At 44.6% G+C, this 19,994-nt stretch overlaps 1 protein-coding gene across 6 annotated transcripts in view; it reads left to right on the forward strand.

The window, feature by feature from the left end:
- The window catches only part of THSD7B (thrombospondin type 1 domain containing 7B), a 330,826-nt gene that overhangs the window by 287,618 nt on the left and 23,214 nt on the right, over positions 1 to 19,994 (forward strand). For all 6 annotated transcript variants that reach the window (XR_012588260.1, XM_074594199.1, XM_074594198.1 and 3 more), the window contains 5 exons: positions 4,654 to 4,787; positions 5,522 to 5,675; positions 17,177 to 17,318; positions 18,743 to 18,858; positions 19,400 to 19,517. Coding sequence is in view for 5 of the 6 variants with exons in the window: in XM_074594199.1 (XP_074450300.1) it covers positions 4,654 to 4,787; positions 5,522 to 5,675; positions 17,177 to 17,318; positions 18,743 to 18,858; positions 19,400 to 19,517 (664 nt within the window). In the remaining variant the exon portion in view is untranslated. The remainder of the gene's footprint in view (positions 1 to 4,653; positions 4,788 to 5,521; positions 5,676 to 17,176; positions 17,319 to 18,742; positions 18,859 to 19,399; positions 19,518 to 19,994) is intronic.

A 19,994-nucleotide genomic window follows, 5' to 3' on the forward strand; every position in this document is an offset into this window, starting at 1 on the left:
AAGGGTTAAAGGTGAGGCACTAAGGGATGGAGCCAGGCTGGTCCCCTGGGTGCTGAGCCCTGCACAGGTCAGGTGTCTGCAGCTTCCAGCATCTTCCTGCCCCCCGAGCAGGGCAGAACAATGGACCCCTGTGCCCATCGCGTGGTCCCCATTTAATTTCTGCCCTTCAAGAGATGGATTGTGGTAGTACAGCTCCAAACGTGTGTTGGGTGGCTTGGTCTGAAGGTTTTTCTAAATGCTCTGTCGTAGTGGGTTTGATGAGTTTGGGGAAGAGTGAGCATTAAGCAGATAATTTTTCAAGGAACTGTTGTCTTTGTGCTTAGGAGGAGAAGTGGTGTAGCTGGACAAGAGGCTTCTGTATCTGCAGAAGACGTGGCAGATGGCAGTTGTGATATGGGCCCGGATGCTGAGACTATTGCATTTGAAGCTTGGATGCACTCTATGTTGCAGGCAGGGGTCTGTGGGAGCACATTCCAACCCCCTCCAGGCTCAGGCACTGTGGGTCTCTGGGTTGGGTGAGGAGTTGAGGACACAACATCCCGTCCCAGCCTCTGTTCAGGGTAGGAACTGGGTGCTCCCACGGAACCAGGAGATGAGAAGTGATCCCAGGTTCCCCTGGCTAGTGGGACTCAACAGCAAGGCTTAGCCAAAATCCTTTGGAAGTGCAAAATCAAGAACATTATCTGTTTGACCTCCTTAAGTACCAGAGCTGTTAGCAAAAGATAGCCATGAGAGGCTTTAAGGTTTATTGAGGGGTTTTTTTCAAATACAAAAAAAAGAGGAATTGGAAGGGATTGAAAACAAACGATGGCAAGCCAGGAGAGAGAAACGGGAGGAAAACATTGTCCTGTGGAGGAAAGGAACACATGCCACATCACTGTGGTTTTTAAATGCAAAGATAGAGTCACAAATGATATTCACGGCTTCCAAAACGCATACCCACAGAGTTTCACCTGTGGAAATCTTGCCTGTCATTGAGACTCCCATTTAAAAGGTGTCACGGAGTCTACCGATACACGTTGTGACTTGCTCTGAAGAAATCTGTCCCTCCCGGTGCTGCGCGGTGGTTATTTACACCTTCCCGCTGTCTCGGAGGTGCTACCAGAGATGGCATCGCGCGGCGCCGACGCAGGGCAGAGGAGAAAGGTCCTTCACAGATGGGACACACAGTGTTGTCGGCACAATGGCTTAGGAAAACAGGTTATTTGTAACAATTATATTTTGGGTTTTTGGTGGCGAGCGTAACCTGGGAGTCCTGACGGAACTGGAAGTCCTGAAGGGGCGAGCAGCGGGCTGCCGGGGTGTTGAGGTGCCGCAGGGATGGTGCTGCGTGCCCTTGCGCGGAGCGGGGTGTCTGTCGAAGGGGGGAGAGCTGGCGGGGCTTCATGTGTCATCGTGTCATCCTACTGGCTCCACATCACCCAGCAGCGGAATACAAACACTCTATTAATGGCTTTATTATTGCCATCCTGCCCGCTCTGGAAACTGCGCGTTTGAAGTATCGCATCACGTGTGTTTGTGGCGCTGCATGTGGGATCTCTTTTTTGTCCTCACACGTTTCCTCGGAGAGATTTTAGTTCCCGTGGCGTCCCATCCCTGCCCACACAGAAATCACATCAGGTAAACGGTGCAGGAGGTTTTGACCACCAAAACGCGGTTTTGTGGTAAATTCCTGGTGTTAGGCCTCTACTGCTATCTGCGGGTGGGCTTTGCTGGTTCGGAGGCGTCTGAGGTTTAAGAGGTTTTAACGTGGGGTGATGAGGGGTCAGTGAGACACGGAGCCGGGATTTCCAAGCTTCGGGTCTGGCCCGAGTGAGGAGCAGAGGATGCTTGTGCAGGGCGGGTGCGGGAGACCCAGTGTGTGCGGGATTCACAGCGATATCCTCTAATGCCAAGGAAAGATTATTCATTAGAGCAAGGAAAAGAACTGTAAGTCCCTAAAGCCACAGTTTGTGCTGTGCTGGCCCCCTGCTGCCCCGTACCATCACCTCCTGGCCGCTCCCAACCTCTCCAAAACTCTAAAGTGCCAGAACGGGCACTCACCTGGCTCTTAATAAACTTATTGATAAATAACCGTGTTGTGACCTGCGGGATTCACAGCGATATCCTCCAATGCCAAGGAAAGGTTATTCATTAGAGCAAGGAAAAGAACCTTAAATCCCTAAAGCCACCGTTTGTGCTGTGCTGGCCCCGTGCTGCCCCATACCATCACCTCCTGGTCGCTCGCAACCTCTCCAAAACTCTAAAGAGCCAGAACAGGCACCCACCTGGCTCTTAATAAACTTATTGATTAATAACTTTTGCTTCCCTTAGCGCTGCCCAGTGAGATGTCTCCTCCCTGGGCTGCCGGCAGCCACGGAATCACAGAATAGCCAGTTCTTGCCAAGTTTTGCGCTTCACTTGCTCTGGGTTTTGCCTCCCCTCAGCGCCGAGGGAAATTCTGATCATGCCTAAAGCACGCGTTTCCCTCCTCAGCAATTCGTCTCCCGCAGTCTGTTTTGTCAGACAACGTAGGCAGAGTGTAGTTTTAATTTCCCTCTCTGTGGAGCAGGGGAACTAATAAATACTCCCTGCCTCTGCATCCATCTCCTGCCCGTCTCTGGGGAGCGGGAAGGCTTTGCCGTGCCTAACGAGGGGGTGTGGGCAGGGAAATGGCTGCCGGGGTGGGTACCTCGCTGGCCGGGGCAGGTCGGCGGCTTGGCAGCGGGCTCAGCCCCCCCCTTGCTGGTGCCGAGCACAGGTCATGCTCAGCAGGTTCTTCTTCTCTTTGTTCTGTGTACGCCAGTTAACGAGCATGGCTGCACAGCTAATTAGGGGCACTTCTGGCGCGTTGGAAACTGGCACCGGTGCCTGGCTCTTTCGGCTTAGGAAACTTAGTCTCTATACAATACGTAGATACCTATATATCATATAGTTAAGCTAAATGGCACCGCCTCGGCGTGCAGAAATTGTTAGTCCATATGGAGTGATTGAGGTGCCCCATGATCTTCCAAAACCTTCGTGCAGGCCCAGCAGGAGCTGGAGACACCGCACACCTCCTGACGGCTGGGGGTGACCCCCTCCCTTGCGCAAGGAGGTTGCTGCGCCCAACGTTATCGCCGTGCGTGTTCCTGCCCTTTCCTAATAAATTTTGCAAGTTCTCACGTGTTATTTGCGCACGGACTGTGAAAAATGATTTGTGCTCAAAAATATGTAGGAAAAACAGTACTAATGGTACTTCTGCCTTTGCCCCCATCGCTCCCCTCCCTTTCCCCATCCCAGCACGAAACGTGATGCTCGTACTAGTTCATGCCGTGCTTGGCCCCACCAGTCCCCGCTTCTGTTTCCTTCTTTCCTTTCTTTTCTCCTTCACGTATTTTGCACTTTTCAGCTTCTCTCACTCTTTCCTCTCTGCTAAACCTATGCACAAGGTAGAGACAGACCCACAAGTAAAGTTAGTTTCCGACATTTGCTGCTCCCGAGCAGTTTTCTTTAGGAAGTTATCTTCTGTTTGTTGGATGTGAAGGTAATTTTCTGATGGGGCACCAGTTTTGTGTCCTGACTGGTATCGCAATCTCCCCGCCTCCTGCCTCCAACATGTTGCAAATAAGATTTCTTTATTGTTGAGGCCACAACGTGCATAGTCATAATCTGCTATTTTAAAATGAAGCTATAAATTACTGAAGCTGTGGCTGAACTTTTTTTTTTTTTATTTCCTGGGGAGGGTCGGGTCGGAAGGAAGGCTGTTGATTTAGTTATTTTAATGGTGAGAACCGAACGGCTCCACAGCAGCAAGGCCAAGGAGATGTGGATGTGTGGGAGAAGAAATTTTAGGTGCGCTGTATTTTTTCAGGGCAGCACATTGTGCTTCATACAAAGCCACAGAGAACATCGTATCTTCAAATCAGCTGCTGCAGACAAATGCGATTCAAAATAAATAACTTTTATTCATTACTGTAATAGAACTGTTGATGCCTTCATTTGTTTAAACCTAAAAAATCTGCTAAAGTACTATATCTCAGTGTGCTGCTTCTAACATCCTGAATATCCAGCACCTTTTAAAAATGTTTATCAAGCTTTTGGTTGTATTTTTCTCTCTACATAGGTAGCATAGTTCAGGCGAATACATGGTCGTGTTTGATTGGGAGATCTGTTAGAGTTAAGTCACTTGCAGGGGAAAAAAATGTTTATGGGTTTTGTGTATAAAAGTGAAATTTATAGGACGCGTGAAATTTCATTCTTTTATGGTAAATGACTTACAAGGATATGTTAGAAGCAAAGGTGAATGAGTGCTGATTTTAAGTTTGTACCTTCTGAAACACAAAAAGATGCAGTACGTACAGTCCCGGTGAATGACATGTGATAGATTATAGCGAGAGCGGTCTGAGCAAATGAAATTGTAATGGAGTTCCTCTTCTGGCTGCAGGAAATAGCTGTTATTTATCCTGTTTCCTAAGATGCTGCATGCATGCTGCTGTTTATTATATACTTAAAAATCCCTTGGCAAGTCGATAATGAATAAATGAACTTAAAGCTATTACAACACCCTTAGCATAAGGAGCGTAAGCGGGGATATTTTTCAGTGTACTCTTTCCTGGGCTTGGCCGAGGCGTTTCTGCAGAGATGCTAACCTGGATGCTTCAGACGAACAGTTTTGATTCTTTCTCCTGGCAGGTCCACGAGGCAGTCCCATGCTACACCGAGTGCAATCAGTATTCTTGGGTAGTAGAGCCGTGGTCTCCGTGCAAAATCAACAGCGAACAAAATTCCCTCCACTGTGGAGAAGGAATACAAACGAGGAAAGTCAGGTGCGTGAAGACAAAATCACAGGTACTCCAGATTAAAAAGAGCCGATACGTACTTGCATAAAGCTGAAATACCTGGCCATCTGACAGCGAGTGCATTGCCGAGGCCAGTGTATTTCAAATGAAAAGAAACATGCGTTTATGTGCAATGATTTACAGGAAAAGCATCTCAGAGATGCAGCCTTGTGTTATGATCAAGACGTCTTTCAGGAAGAAGGCATGGTGTTTAAATTGGAATTCTTCAACCTAAATGCCATATATACATAAAGCCCCCTGAGGTGCAAAGCCTCCATATTCCGATTTGTTAACATTTTCCCCAAGTAATGGTACCGCCTGCGCTGGAGTGGCGTTCATTATTAGTGAGTATTCATTCCCCAGGCACGGGGAAAGGCTGCGTTATTTCCAAATGTTTGGATGTTACTAGCAGGAGCACAAAGGTTTGTTCTTGCTGGTTGTCATTTTCTGTTCGCTCGTCTGTCAGCCGATCAAAGTTAAAATCCCTCTGTATGAGGTTTGAAATGTTTATTTAAAGTAGTTATTAAAATCCGTGAGTAACAAAAGCATGTCGTGCGTGCAGCTGGTTCTGATTTGCATTGATGTGATTAATTCTACATTTTGACCAGCCGTGCTGCATTTAGCTATTGTGTTCCGTACGGTGTCCTATATGGACCTGTTGATACCCATCACTTCTGCAGCCCGTGGTGATCCTCTAATGAAACTGTCTGTTTTCTGTGTAGGTGTGTGAGAGCTGCTGAGGGCCACGGCGGAGAGACGGTGCCCAATGCGCTGTGTAACCGGGCCGAAATCCCAGATACAACGCAGAAGTGTAGCTTGTACTGTCCCAGTGAATGTGCAGTGTCTGACTGGGGAGAGTGGAGCAAGTGTCCGCAGGTAGGCTCTCCTGCTTGTGTCTGTCTGGCAATGTTCCTCACGCGTCCATCTTCTCTGTCCTTCAGGGATTTCGGGAGATAGTTATTGTCTAACAAATTATTTTCTGAGGCAGGTCAGGCTTAATGGATCCTGACAGCATGGTTAAATCTTGAGATTTTTATATTTCTACGGAGCGTGAGCTATAGAAAATTAGTTAGTAAAACACATAGTTATTACTGTGACAGTTGATTGCACTCATCCTTCCGCTTGGTCTACGGGAGAGGACCCCCACAGGCGCAGCAGATGAAGGGACCGGGATTCTAGCTGCAGTGAGGGCTGTCTGTGTTAGGAAATATTTGCAGGGGGGAGCTCTGTGAGTGATCCGCAGCTGACATAACAACCTGCCAGTTAGCCGTGGTGGTGGCACTCCTCTGGACGGGTCTTAGGCCTGAGGGGATGACAGCACTCCCTTCCCTCTATTTCTGTCCAGCGTCTCCTCCTCAAAACCTTGAGGGAAGGTTTGAGGCAACAGCAAGAGAAGGGCATGGCAGTGAGATGCCTGAACAATTTGTCACGTCACAAAATACTCAAAACTTTGTGAATTATGCAGGAATTCAAGCCACCGCCAAGTGCTCTGTGTTTTCCTCAGTGCGCAAGATGGAAAGAAGCTGAAAATTCTGTCTTGTGAAAACTCTCTGGCCTCAAAGCATGTAATTTCCAGCCCATTGTTTCTTTCTGATCGGTGTTCAAATAGGTGCCAGGTTTAATCTCGGGGGTTTTGTAATAGGCTTGCTTGATGTATTTAAGTGACAAACATATATTCATTGCCCCTGTGTTAACAGGGCCATTATCAAAAGTCTGAGTGGTTATTGGACAGGTATTTATACTACTGCTGACACAGATAATTTCCTTCCATAATATTTTGTGTAGCGTATCAATATACTCGGCAAGAACATGTCAAATAAAATCTTGTGTTTCATTTCCTGCATTCACCTCCTCCCGAGCAGCACAGCTTTGATGAAGTACAACAGTCGTGCAACTGATACAGATGCTTGGATACCTTTCAAAGTCCCACTGTGGTTGGGCTGTTTCTTTGCCATCGGCTTTTTTTTTTCTTAAGAGATAGATTTTCTTCATTTTAGCATGCAGTAAACTAATGCAGGTATTCTCAAGGCCATTGGCTATTTTTCAGGTGCCTTGGTGGCAGTCAGACAGTCGTGAAGGACTGACTGGTTGAAGCCTTAAGCACCCTGGTATCCTTAAGGCACCCTGATTTTTTTGCCTGAAGACTCCCTTTTGGCAATGGCGAAGAGTCTGTAGCCCACAGAAGCAGGAAGGGGAAGCCCAGAGCTCGTGGGCTGCACTCCGTTAGGCAACATAGCTCTTGGCAGTCGCAGGGCCAAGTGCCATGGTCCCTGTGTCTTCTTGTACATCCTTTTGCCACGATAGATGTTAATGCATAAGTGTGAGGGCATCTGCATGCCAATGCAATTAACTGAACAATATGTTTTCGCAAGCTGTTCTGTAACGCTTTGTTGTGAAACTGAGATGACTGTGTGTGGATGGAGCATGTGTTTAAATAGTTCTGTCCAGATACAAGGCAATAAACAGCTTGAAGTTTTATGGGCAGATAAAACCCTCCCTTTGACGAGTTTACAGCAGTGCTGTCTCCCTTTTATAGCTACTCAGGCTGTTTGTATTTGGTTTTGAGAGAGGACCACACAACACAGTCCCTCCCAGGCTGCATATGCTTAACATCTCCAAGGCAAGTGCTGGGCTTGCTGTATGTGCAAACCGGCTGTACCACAACGGTGGTGTGTCTTCAGTATGTGTGGGGCTACCGGTGTGCTGGGGCAGGCATTGAGGGAAACGTGGTGGCCAGGCGTGAGGCATTGCCAGCACCAGGGTAATTAACGCAACCCTCCATCTCCTTAGTTGCCACTGGGAAAGATGGTCACTGAGAGTGGCCACAAGCTGGTGGACGTGGTCAGTGGAGTTAGAAAGGCAATGGAGCCTACGGAGGATCCCGTTTTCTCTTTAAGGGATGAGCTACATCTGGTCAGTTGAGTAGCTCCGCTGTTTGCAAGTGAGGGCTTAGGTCTGGACCTTGCATGGAGACCCTACGTATAGACACCCAAATATAGGAGTCTGCATCTGGAGCTGAATCTCTTAAGTCTTTGGTCAGATGTGTTGTGCCTCCAGCCTGCTTGAAGTGTCTTCCCACAGAGCCCAAAAAACATATCAGTAAGTTTGCACGCGTGGAACCTCTTGCTCATTAGGACTGTCTATTTAATTGTGTTTGAGGGAATTTTGCTCAATAGCTGGCATACTCATACATGGTTTCTGATTCATGCCAAACTGGAAGTAAATGCTTGTCTTCCAAGGATGCATAAAATGCTTTTTGAATATTCACCAAAAATCCATTTTCTAAGTATGGATCCTTTCTCTTCCCCAAGTAATCCAAAAAACTTGAATCGCCACATCATCTTGAAATGAAAAAGCGAAACCATACATCCTGCCTGCTCTTTTTCAAGCACATTTACATTTCATATCAAAATAGTTGGCACTGTATTAGTCGTAGCACTCTTGTGAGGCAGCTGCCAAAGAGCATTCTGGGAAATCTCCCTGTATCTCTGGTCATGTTTGGCTTGCTGAAGATAAAGAGGATTTATGAAACTTGACAAATTCCAGTTTGCAATAAATGAGCAACCACAATTTCAGCCTCATCTTTGCCTGAGTAGTTCTTTGATTTGAGATATTTACCTAAGATTTTGGTCAGGTGAGAATTCTTTTCCAGTCACTTTGGTGTTCTGCTCATATTTTATAGTGTTGATAACAAATTTATCCTGATAGCGGAATAACTAACTCTTATCAGCTGAATATAAAAAGGCCTTTTAGATTATCCAGTTTACCTTTTGTCAATATGTCATTGTACTCGGGATACCTTCTAGGGTATTACTTGGTTTTATCTTGTAGCAATACTCTTCCCATGTGAATTTTCCACTTTCAGGATAGTAAATGATCTTGAATCATGTTGAAATCAATGAGTCATAAAGGTGGCGACTGCTTTGTCAATAAGAAGTGTTTTCTTGTGCTTCTTTCTGCTAAAAGAGTGTGTTCTACCGTTTTTGGCTACATTTCCCTTTTGCTTTTAAATTTTTGTGTTTCTGGGGCGATCTTTTGTAATTCCAGATGCCCCCACAATTCTTTTATATGTATTTTCCAACTGAATTGCAGTTTTTGCATCTTGAATACAGTGTGTTTAACACTGCTACACAAAGCTAAATTTTAATATTTCCTATAATGACACTTTGCGGTGACCCAGAAAACCCAGCCGTCTGATATATAATACTTGGAGGTTACTTTTGAGGTTTTGTCTCTTTACTGGATTCAAGAAACTCATAATCACTGATTTAAAGCTGCCCTATTATTCTCACATTCTCTATTGTGAGAAGTAAATTCAAAATGGTTTTCCCTCTGATTGAAGACTATTTTTTGGCTCATAAAGTTTTCTGCCTCGTCCCTAAGTAACATCCACGTAACTTAAACATCAAGGCTTTAAAGCCATTTAAAAGAACGGTTTGAAGCTTGCTAGTTAGGAAAAAAAAAATAATCATGAGCAAATTAGATTGACTTGCATTTTGCTTCAGAGATTTCATATTCGTTCCAGCTACAATAGCGTGTTCAGTCAGACATCATCACTTGATTGCTCAAAGACCCAACTAAACAATCTGGAAACTGAAATCCTGTCATCTCTCTTACATATTCAGTGATCGAATAACATGCACTACCTGCGGTGTCTCGACTTTGTATTCATCTGACTTGGAAATGTAATTAATTGACTTCAATTGAATTCATCAAAGCATTCTTAAAAAAAGTTAATATGTGAGTTGTGCTACAAGTCCCTGAAATAATTACCTCAAATTTATTTTGTTAGCTCTCTGCTGCCGTGTGGATAGCTGTCACAGCCCCCGCAGCCGATCCAAGTGGCCTCCTTGTTTGCCTCAGCTGTTGGCATTTCTAGCAGCTAATTCTAAGAGGTCTGAAATTAGTTAATTATAGGAGGTTACATGTCTAGTGAGTGAGAACAGCTGTCTCTGTTTCAGCGAGCATTTTCCTCATGGATCAATAGCGATGTACAACTCTCAGGACTTGTGACAACTGAGTTATTATTCTCCTGAATCTGCCAGGGGGGTGCGGGGTGTAATATTGCAATAACTGATCACATTAAAAGTGGCACCAGGCAATACAGCCAACTCGCAGGTTTTTGCAGTGACTTTCATCGTAGGCGCACGTCAGAGTCATTATGGTTTGGAAATGCTTTCCTTCCGGAGCCAACTGGAGGAGAAATTGTGGACTTGTGTAGACATCGGGATTCACTGAAGTCTTCATCATGACTAAGAATCATAGAATAGTTTGGGTTGGAAGGGACCTTTAAAGGTCACCTAGTCCAACCCCCTTGCAATGAGCAGGGGAATCTTCAACTAGATCAGGTTGCTCTGGGCCAGTGTTTTACCAACCTCGTTGTAAAAAATTTCTTCTTTCTATGAAGTCTAAATCTTCCCTCTTTTAGTTTAAAACTATGACCCCTTGTCCTACTCCAGCAGGTCCTGCTAAAAAGTCTGTCCCTATCTTTCTTATAAGCCCCCTTTAAGGACTGAAAGGCCACAATAAAGTCTTGCTCGGAGCCTTCTCTTCTCCAGGCTGTACAACCACAACTCTCTCAGCCTGTCTTCACAGCAGAGGTGCTCCAGCCCTCTGATCATCTTTGTGACCCTCCTCTGGACCCACTCCAACAGGTCCGTGTCTTTCCTGTGCTGAGGACTCCAAAGCTGGACGCAGTACTCCAGTTGGGGTCTCAACTAGTACCTTTATAGGTGTGTTTGGCAGAGGATCTGCAGTATGGAGGCTGGATTGAAGAATGATGCTTGCACAGAGTTGTATTTCTAGCCCAAGAGATAATTTATTCATGTCAAGCATGAGAATTATGCTCGTCCAAGGCTTTTCTGGAAGAGCGTATGCTGCTCCTTATGCATAGCTGGGACTTGACTTTTTTTGTATGGCTTTATCAAAAAGTTGGTAACTGCTTGTTACCATTGTTACCATTATTTTATTTTTACTCATCTTTTCAAAAAGTAGTGGTTATACATGGAGGCAGATAAGGTTTCAGAACCTAGATGCATCTCAAAAAGAATATTTATGCAAACGCATTTTCATTTCAAAAGACTGCTCGTGTTGTTGTAAATGGCTTGTTAAATTGTTACAAAACATCCACGTTGGCATGAACAATATAGCGGTTCATTGCACTGTTAAAAATAGTCAAATCCGGTTGCTGCCAACGCATTTACCTTAGTTTGAGGTTGTAAGTTTCCTTATGAATAGCCAGCTATTCATATGATGCGGCCAGCTATTTATAGTGCATTATACAAGCTCTTTGATAAATTAAACAGCTTAAAGGGCTCTCTAATGGGTTACAACCTTTGTGCTGTACAATTATGATGCATATGAAAGCCTAGATCAATGGACAGCTTTTAAAATCCATCACAAAGGCGGTCTAATAGTATATATTAATGTGTGATATGTTAACAGCACTTACTCTGGAACTTAGCTTTCATAACCTCGCAGTTTTATTTTATTTAATATCCTTCTCTTCCAGAACAAACTTTCTGTGCTTTGTCTGTTCTCTTATTGTCTGGAGTAAAGGCTGGGTACATCCTTTGTGTATGTTTGTGTCCCTCACTCTTTATGTTAGCTTAAAATAGTGACAAGTGGCCGTGGTGGAAAAATGTGATTGGCTAAAAGAAATAGTAAGAAACGCAGTAGTTAATAGTGCCAAATATTCCTTCATAGAATCAAGATGATAGCTTTTGTAATTTCTAAATGGTCCTTTGGGAAACAATCTGCTTCATTCCTACCGTAACATTTTATGTACCTCTCATTGCTTCAGAATATTTTGTTTCTGTAGTGGTTTGTATAATCTGGCCTATAGATCCCTGTCTCTAGCGCAGCCTCTTCACACTTTGTAGAAAAGGGAAATGGAAATGGTGAGATTTAATACAATAAACTAGGCCGAGACAGTATAGTTGTACACATAAAGAAACTTACTGTGTCTGTGTATGAGATCCTCTTGCTGTAGGCTATTAACGTGTGGCTTGACTTAGGTCCCTGTTATTATTTCCATCCAGAAGTTAATTCCATTCCTATCACTGATACCAAAGGAAGCACATGCCTGAATTACACACCTCGTTGCTTACAGTCATCAAGAAGGAATCTGGACTAAATCCAACAAACAACATAGTCTGTAAAAGTTAACTACCAAACTGAGTTGGCACCTGACCTTGAAGGTACATAGAGTTCTCCGGGCCTCTGACCTCCAACCTTCATGCATGACAGCTACCTCCATTTCTTAGGACTTGTTTCTTCTCTTATACTTATGGCCGGTTGGCACACATATTCATCATTCTTCTTTGATCCATAAATCTTTAATCTATTTCTAGCTTGGATGGTGTTGGGAGTGGCTTTCAGTTGTCCAGAATAGAAGCAGAAATTGGACAAAGGTTTTCCACTTGCTAAGGCGGTACTAAACGCTGATGGTCCCCAGGCTGCAGCAAGAATTATTTGTCCTTCCGGGTAGCACCAGCCCTGTGGCAGAGCAGAGCCTTGGTTTCTTGGAAAGATCAGGTGAAGGTGCCGAGCCTCGAGTTGCTGTCATTGCAGTTCGCTGGAGACGTCTCTGGAGCTGAGACCCAAGCGAGAGGCTAAATTTCACCCCACTTTTTTCGCTTTCCTCTATGTGAGGTCTGTGCAAGAGTTGCTTGATCTGGACCCTGGCACGGATCAATGAGCTCTGTGTGTGTGGAGAGCTTCAGCACCTGCACGGGGCTCTGCATCATGCTCGGTTCAACCGTCACCTGGCTTTGCCTAAATCTATCTCAATAAATCAGTGCAATCTAAGTCAATCACCTTGACTTTCAATTTGTGCGTAAGGCCATTTGCTGCTATGACCAATTCTACCCCATTGTTACATACGAAATTCTCCAACTATAGAAACTGGTTACTGGATTTATAACCACAGGCATAAAAATAAGTAGCATGACCATAAAGAGATGATCTCAAAAATCCCAAAGTTAAGCTCTCACTACTGAATGCTTCCATTGTATGTACCAGCCTTTCTCTTAACAGTGTTGTTGGCTGCACCTTTTCCTCTTTCCTTGTGCTTCCACTGTAGAAGCGTTGGCTAATTCTGGTCACAGACCAGTTATGATTACCTTACAGGAGGTAATGGCTGACTTAATGTAAAAATAATTTACAAAAAAATTAGTCTGTGATCAGTGGTCGTTATTAATAGAGCAGTAGGAAGTAAAATAATGTCTTTGAAAGTATAACATCCACTTAGTGGGAAGAGAGGAGCTGTAAATGAAGATACTCAGTAAAGGATTGCTGAATCACAGTGGGTTTTATTAATTTAAAATCCCCCAAATTGTAGGTTCATATATGCTTGTGATAAGACACTTGGATTCCTAGTGGGGTAGCGCAGATCCAGTCTGCATCCATGGATCCGAGTGCCACCTTCACTATTTGGTATGGAAGACTATTTGAACAGTCAAGTTGTTTTTGTCATTTTCTTCATTTGTGAGAATATTCAGAATCACCCCCTTCCATAATCTTGCCCAAATCTTAGTTAATTATGTGATAATTGCTTACTTTAATTACTCAAGTAATATTTCTTTCTTTTGCTGCCTTTTCTATAATATTATTGACGGCTGTTTCTGTCCTACCTCCTAAAAATGTAGCTTGCCGTTGATGGTCATTGATTTTTCTCTCAGTATTTTTTAAGATCCATGTTCAGGACTAGATACATACCTTTGGTAGTGATGGCAGTGGTGACAATAGTGACACAGCTTCCTCCTGCTGTGCAGCTCACACACTTCTCTCCGTTATGGCTTGTTAATACCCTCAGCATCTCCCCTCTGGAAACAGTCCCTCTAGTTTAACTTTCACCGTTCTCATCCCCTAATGACTTTGAGTCTGCCAAGCCGTTCCTCAACCTTTGCCACGTCGTAAATATTGAATTTTTCCATCCTGGGATTTTGGAGGGGTCTTGCAGGAGTTGTGCACCCAGGCCCATTGAGATTCCAGGGTAGCTGGATACTCAGCTCAGTCTCACTCCTTTGAAAATCCCAGCTTTCATCTTTTCCTTTGCAAGTCATTCCCTCCTGCCGCTTATTCAGTTCCATATATATTTGGCTCAATTTTTTACATAGTTAACTTGAAAGAGTAAGTCCAGAAAATCAATTATAAAACTAAATTGACTTCTCAATTGACGTAAAGAGAAATTCAACAAATAATATTACAGGATATTAGTTACAGTTTGCCGACTTTGAATTTTTGCATGTTTCCCGTGTACTCAGCTTGATTAAACGAACGCTTTTCCTACAGAGATTCTTTATTATTCCAAACTAGTATAAGTGTGGAGCTTATCACATCAGCTCTGGCTTCTGAACAACGTGGCTCATCAGCGCAGTGAGAACGCCGGCCCCAGAGCTTCAGTAAACCCATCGTTTATTTGGATCCTGGCAAACATGAGATAGACTTTGACCCGTTTTGAGTCACGGCTGTTAAACTGGTTTGCTCCCGACCAGGAGGACAGCTGAGAGGGAGAATGGTCCTGGGTGTCTTCATGACAGAGTCTGCCATTGCTTCAGCGCCCTACAACCAAACACCACGGGGTGCACGCTGGATAGGGGTGGAAAATGCTATTTTCTTAAAAAAATTACTTATCTACAAATGATGCTTATTTTCCGTCTGCCGGTTCTTGTTTTGAAGGGAGCAAAAGCAGGTATTTCCAAGATGGCACAGACTTTAACTTCTTTCACAGCATTCATTGATTTTTTTTTTTTTTCCCCTTTGGTAATATAAAGCAGAGAAACATTAATGAGGGGTAGCTACTGAGATACTTTCTTTGATTTTTTTAATTTGTTTTGTTTTATTGGCAAATCATTTAAGTTATTAGTGTTAGTGGTGGGGATGAACAATCAGATTAGTTGTGGAAAAAGGCAGCAAACTATTGGTAAACGCTTAGCGTAGGCTTAATTTTCAGATAATTAAGAACAATTGGGTATTTTAGATGACCATGGATATTCGAATAAGATTACCATTTAAACTGATTTGACAAGGTATGTGTCAGCAATAAGAACATAATAGAATTTCTGTCACATAGTGTAAGCATAAAGAAGATAGGCCCTGACAATGTATTTTAAGACTGGACCAGACTTTTTTCCTATATGTCCTGATATTTGTTCTGTTTACTTATGCTGTCGTCTGTGCAACTAATCCGGTTTACAGCAGTCTGAGATCTAGATTCATGCTGCAATGCCGTTACATTCCTCTTTAATATTCACAATACAGTTACTGTCCATACCTTCACCTGGGCAGCGTTCAGTCTTTGCAGGCAGTTCATTGCATGATAATAAGCCTGTGGTTTTAAGCTGTTAGTTACATTTTTTTCGTAATTAAAGTGCTCTATAGAAAAAAACCCGTGTTTTAAATTCCCAAGCATTTATGAAAATGTGTTTCTACGTGCATTGGTTTTTTGGTTTTCTTTGCTGTTGCTGAGCAATCTTTGGTCCTAATGAGAGAGTGTCAGGAATTAAATAGGTCATCTTGTTCTGTAAATGGCTGTGAATACCTTTAATTGGGATTTATTTCCATTAGGTTTGCTAAGGCCACTTCCACGCACCCGTTCCCGCTGTACCGGATTGCGGGAAAACTCTGCTGAGTTTCAGTGGGTCAGAGCCCTTGGGGCTGCTCTTCTGTCCCAGCCTTGCAGCCAAAATGGCTATCACGTGTTCCCATAATCACCCTGGCTTCAGAATAAGCTTATTTAGGCTTTTTTTGTCATTCCATTTAATGACACAAAGCAGAAATCCGTAGTGCTCTTCACCACCGATTAGGCTTGCCCAGTGTCATAGGTGTTTAATCATAGAATCATAGAATCATAGGGTTGGAAGGGACCTCTGGAGATCATCTAGTCCAACCCCCCTGCCAGAGCAGGGTCACCTAGAGCAGGTTACACAGGAACATGTCCAGGCGGGTTTTGAATGTCTCCAGAGACGGAGACTCCACCACCTCTCTGGGCAGCCTGTTCCAGTGCTCTGCCACCCTCAGAGTAAAGAAGTTCCTCCTCATGTTTAGGTGGAACTTCCTATGCTCAAGTTTGTGCCCATTGCCTCTTGTCCTGTCCCCAGGCACCACTGAGAAGAGCCTGGCCCCATCCTCCTGACACCCACCCTTTAAGTATTTATAAGTGTTGATAAGGTCACCCCTCAGACGTCTTTTTTCCAGACTGAAGAGACCCAAATCCCTCAGCCTTTCCTCATAAGAGAGGTGTTCCAGTCCCCTAATCATCTTTGTAGCCCTCTGCTGCACCCTCTCCAGCAGTTCCCTGTCCCTCTTGAACTGGGGAGCCCAGAATCCTTGGTGCTGCGACTCCTTCCTCCTGAAATAGTTCCCCTTGGCATGAGACGTGGATGGGACAGCCAGGGGGGGTGCTGGCAGCGGCACCGCGTCCCCCGTGGCCCAGCCAGTGCTTACGCTATAGCCCCGAATTAAGTAAACCAAGGGAAAAACGTAAAGAAATGCATGGGCAGAGCCGGGTGACACCTCCGTGTGACACCTCTGTGTGACATCCAAAGAGAAGAGCTCTCTGCAGAGGAGGGGTAAGCTGGAGGCTGCAGGAGGGGGTTTGTGGGGATGAGCAGATGCTTTCCACTGCGTAAAGGGGATGTTTCCTGGAGGGCAGAAAACATTTCGTCACTATTGCCAAGGCTGCAGCTGAAATGGAAAGCAAAACAGCCCCATGCCACAGTGCTTAAGAGAGTGAGGAGGGGGGGCTGCTAAAAAAGAAACAATTTCCATGCCTGTGATGTACAAACACAAATAAAAACCAGCCTCAGTCGGTTCGTATTCGAATGAAAATGTAAACAAGCAAATCCTGGTTTATAGGCAGTCAGTCATCATTAATTGTATCAGGTACTTTGAAAAGTCACCCTGTCATCTTGTCAGCATCATAACTGATACGCAATTGCAAATCTCCTTCCTAGAAATGAAAGCTTTGCTGTAATATCAGTTATTGCTTAAAAACGCATTAATTGTGCCAGAAACCCTGTCCTGTTATTCAGTACTATGGCATTTTACTGGAAGTCTTGGGAAGAGGTGGAGAGCGGAGCACAGCAAAACGGCACCGTCTTTATCCTGCTCTCCCCAAGGATCCTTACAAAAAGTTATGGAAATGAATAGTATAGGAGTGCCTAAAATCAGGGGGGACAAAGGATGACTTTTAGTAATATTGGAATCTTACCTTTGAATCACATTTCTTTTCCTCCATGTGGTTTTACGTATCCTTCGAACAGAAGCGCGGTTGTGTCGTCGCTCGCTGTGGCTGTGCCCGTAACGGCCCCAGGCGGTCGGTGTCTGTCTGATTGACTGGGGTCTCTTGTACTGTCCACCACTTCTGTATATAGGTGTGTGATCCGAATATTGTGCAAACCCGAACTCGGCAAGTGCTAAGGTCTTCTCTCAATGCAAAGCCCTGCCCTGAAGATACACAAATGAAGCCATGTATTCTGAACCAAAATTGCTTCCAATATCAGTACAATCTGACAGGTAGGTGTAACTTTCCAATATACTCTTAGCAGGAAGTGACACCAATTATTACAACATACATAAAAATGATGTTCTGCTTTTCCACATATCTTTGCATAAAAGATTCAGCTCCTTAAAGGCTTTCTCCAGTTGTGTTTTTAGTTATGTTTGCTTGTGGTGTTGGTTAAACTTTGACTTAAAAAGAGTTAGGTGTTGGCATCACTGATTTCAATAAAGTTGATTACGTGCCTAGATTTACATTTTTTTTTGTCCGCAGGTTAGTGGGCAAATGCACAATTTTTAATTTAAGTTGTCATTGCAGGTCCTCTGAAAATAAAACAGGTTAAATGGGATCTCTTCTTTTCGGTGGGTTATCAACAGAATTAATTGCAAAATTCCAGTTAAAAGAGTATCATCTGTGATTCCGGTGAAGCCAGTAATACCAACAAAAGTCTGGTTTGAAGGCAAATATAGGTTATGTGAGTGGGCATTGGATATTCAGAGCAAAATGCATTATTTAGGACCTTAGAAGCAATTAGAACTGTTGCAAACAAACTAACCAAAAACAAAAAAAAAGGAAAAATTACTTTTGTTTTGACCAGCTCGGATAAATGAGAAAGGCAGAGAGAGGAGAGGAGATCGGAGATCTAAGAGGAATTTGGGGGCTGGTGGGAAGGGAGAGCAAAGCAGGAGAAAATGTTATATCTGAATATAAACTCAGCCTGTTTGAAATAAAAGCCCGAGAAACAAACAGGCAGCGGGGTGATGCTTTTTTTTGTCATCCCATTTCAGAAATGCAGAGCATTTATGTGTTCATGTTTATCAGAGGTGGAAGACACAAAGTAATAGGTTTTTTCTCGTATGCTTCCTATTTATTGGTGGCGTATGGAATTTTTTGTTGTTTGTGTTATGCTTCTTTTTTTTGTTTATTTTAAATGGTGTTTTAAGGCTTATTTTAGTTTAGTTGTCTTCTGACCATCATAATTTCAGACAAGTAATAAGATATGAATTTTCATCTACTAGAAATACTGTTTTTATAGAGCTTAGTTTTAAATAATGGAAAGCTTTGCCTCGAGACGAGAACCAGAGTTACCCTTCAGAAACTTCCCCAGCTACTTTATCAAAATTAAATTTTACTTCAGACCATACAGTCTTGTAAACACGCCAACTGGGTTGAACTGATACCCTTTATCAGCGTTTAACAGTTTTCCGTGCACTCTGAGGTACCGGTTTCGTTAAGGGGATATCTGAGTGCAAAGGAAGGAGTTTCTCCTCCGAGATTTGCGTGGTTTTAAGAGCAGCTTTCCTTGGTGTGGGTCGTTTTTGGGTTTGGGATGCCCTGATGTGGGGAAGCGTGTTAGGGGAAGGTGACCCACGTGTCAAGTCAAAAAATGGGAGTGACGGCCATGACCTGCAGCAGCGCGTCCTTTGCTTTGTGTCTGCAGGCTGGAGCGGGTGCCAGCTGGGCGCCAATGCCACCTGCGGGCACGGGGAGCGCCGGCGCCTCCTGAGCTGCCGGCGCAGCGACGGGGCCACCGTCAGCACGCAGCTCTGCCAGCGGGTGAGGATGGCACGCGTTGGGCAGGGAAACGACCAGGCGGTCATTTTGTTCCCAGAAAGACTTCTGATCTGCCCCGAGACACCATCCGTAAGGGGTGGAGAAGTTGCGTTTGGTGCTGAGAGTGCAGCAGTTGGCTGCTTTGGGGGAGAAAAGCATCCCTGGGGTGTTAGTGGGTGGTATCACTCCTTGGCTCAAGTGGGAGGGTTTGGGGTTGGAGTAGCATGGATGGGACACAGTGATAGACCCTGCACCATGGCTCCAACAAAGCAGGCCACCAGGGAGATTGTGCCCTACCAGAAGTTTGGGATTGTCCTTTCAGAGTAAGACCCAAACACTGAAGGACTCGTAGATGTGAAATGCTTCAACACTAAAACTGCTTTCACCAATTGCACCCTTGGGAAGACTCCCTGTAAGCAGCAACGTTGGCATCTCATGGGTGTCACTGCCCGTTTTGGGTTTCCCAACTTGGTGCCCAGCGGCAGCAGGAGGTGGCTGGGGGTGCTGGGGAGGCTGATGCCTGTCTTTCCTTCTCATCTCACAGCTTCGCCTGGAGAAGCCCGTGCAGACGAGCAGTCGGTGCGTGGTGGGGTGTGCGGTGGACTGCCGGCTCTCGGCGTGGTCAGCCTGGTCGCAGTGTTCCCACACATGTGGCGCCGGCGGTGAGTCCCCTCCTGTCCCCTTTCTCCCCGCCCCCCACACCTCAGCAATGCCACCTAGGCGGGACCCCAGCCCCCAGACGGGACCCCCAGCTCCCGCGCAGGGGCACAGAGCGCAGGGATCGCCCCCATCCCCACCAAAACCTACCCAGGTGATTTTCAGACATTCTCGAGGTCCTGGGGTGTTGGGTTTTTTGAACAAAGCAGGCTATTTTCAAAGTACTCAAAAGCGAAAAATGAAATTTAGGAAACCAAGTGGAGGACAGGAGAATTATTTTATTAATTGATTCAAACTCTCATAATTCAGTCACAGGAAACATTAACCCCAGAGACAGGAGGAGTATGTAGAGCTAGCGAAGAGCTAGGGAGAGCTGTAGGGTTTTTAAGAAATGGGTAAATAACTAAATACAAATCATCTGATGAAATTATTTTTAGTAACATAATTACATCCCGTTGAAAAAAAAACCTCTAAGACTATTT

The sequence above is a fragment of the Larus michahellis genome, chromosome 7, assembly GCF_964199755.1.
Source record: "Larus michahellis chromosome 7, bLarMic1.1, whole genome shotgun sequence".
In the NCBI taxonomy this organism is placed as follows: Eukaryota; Metazoa; Chordata; class Aves; order Charadriiformes; family Laridae; genus Larus; species Larus michahellis.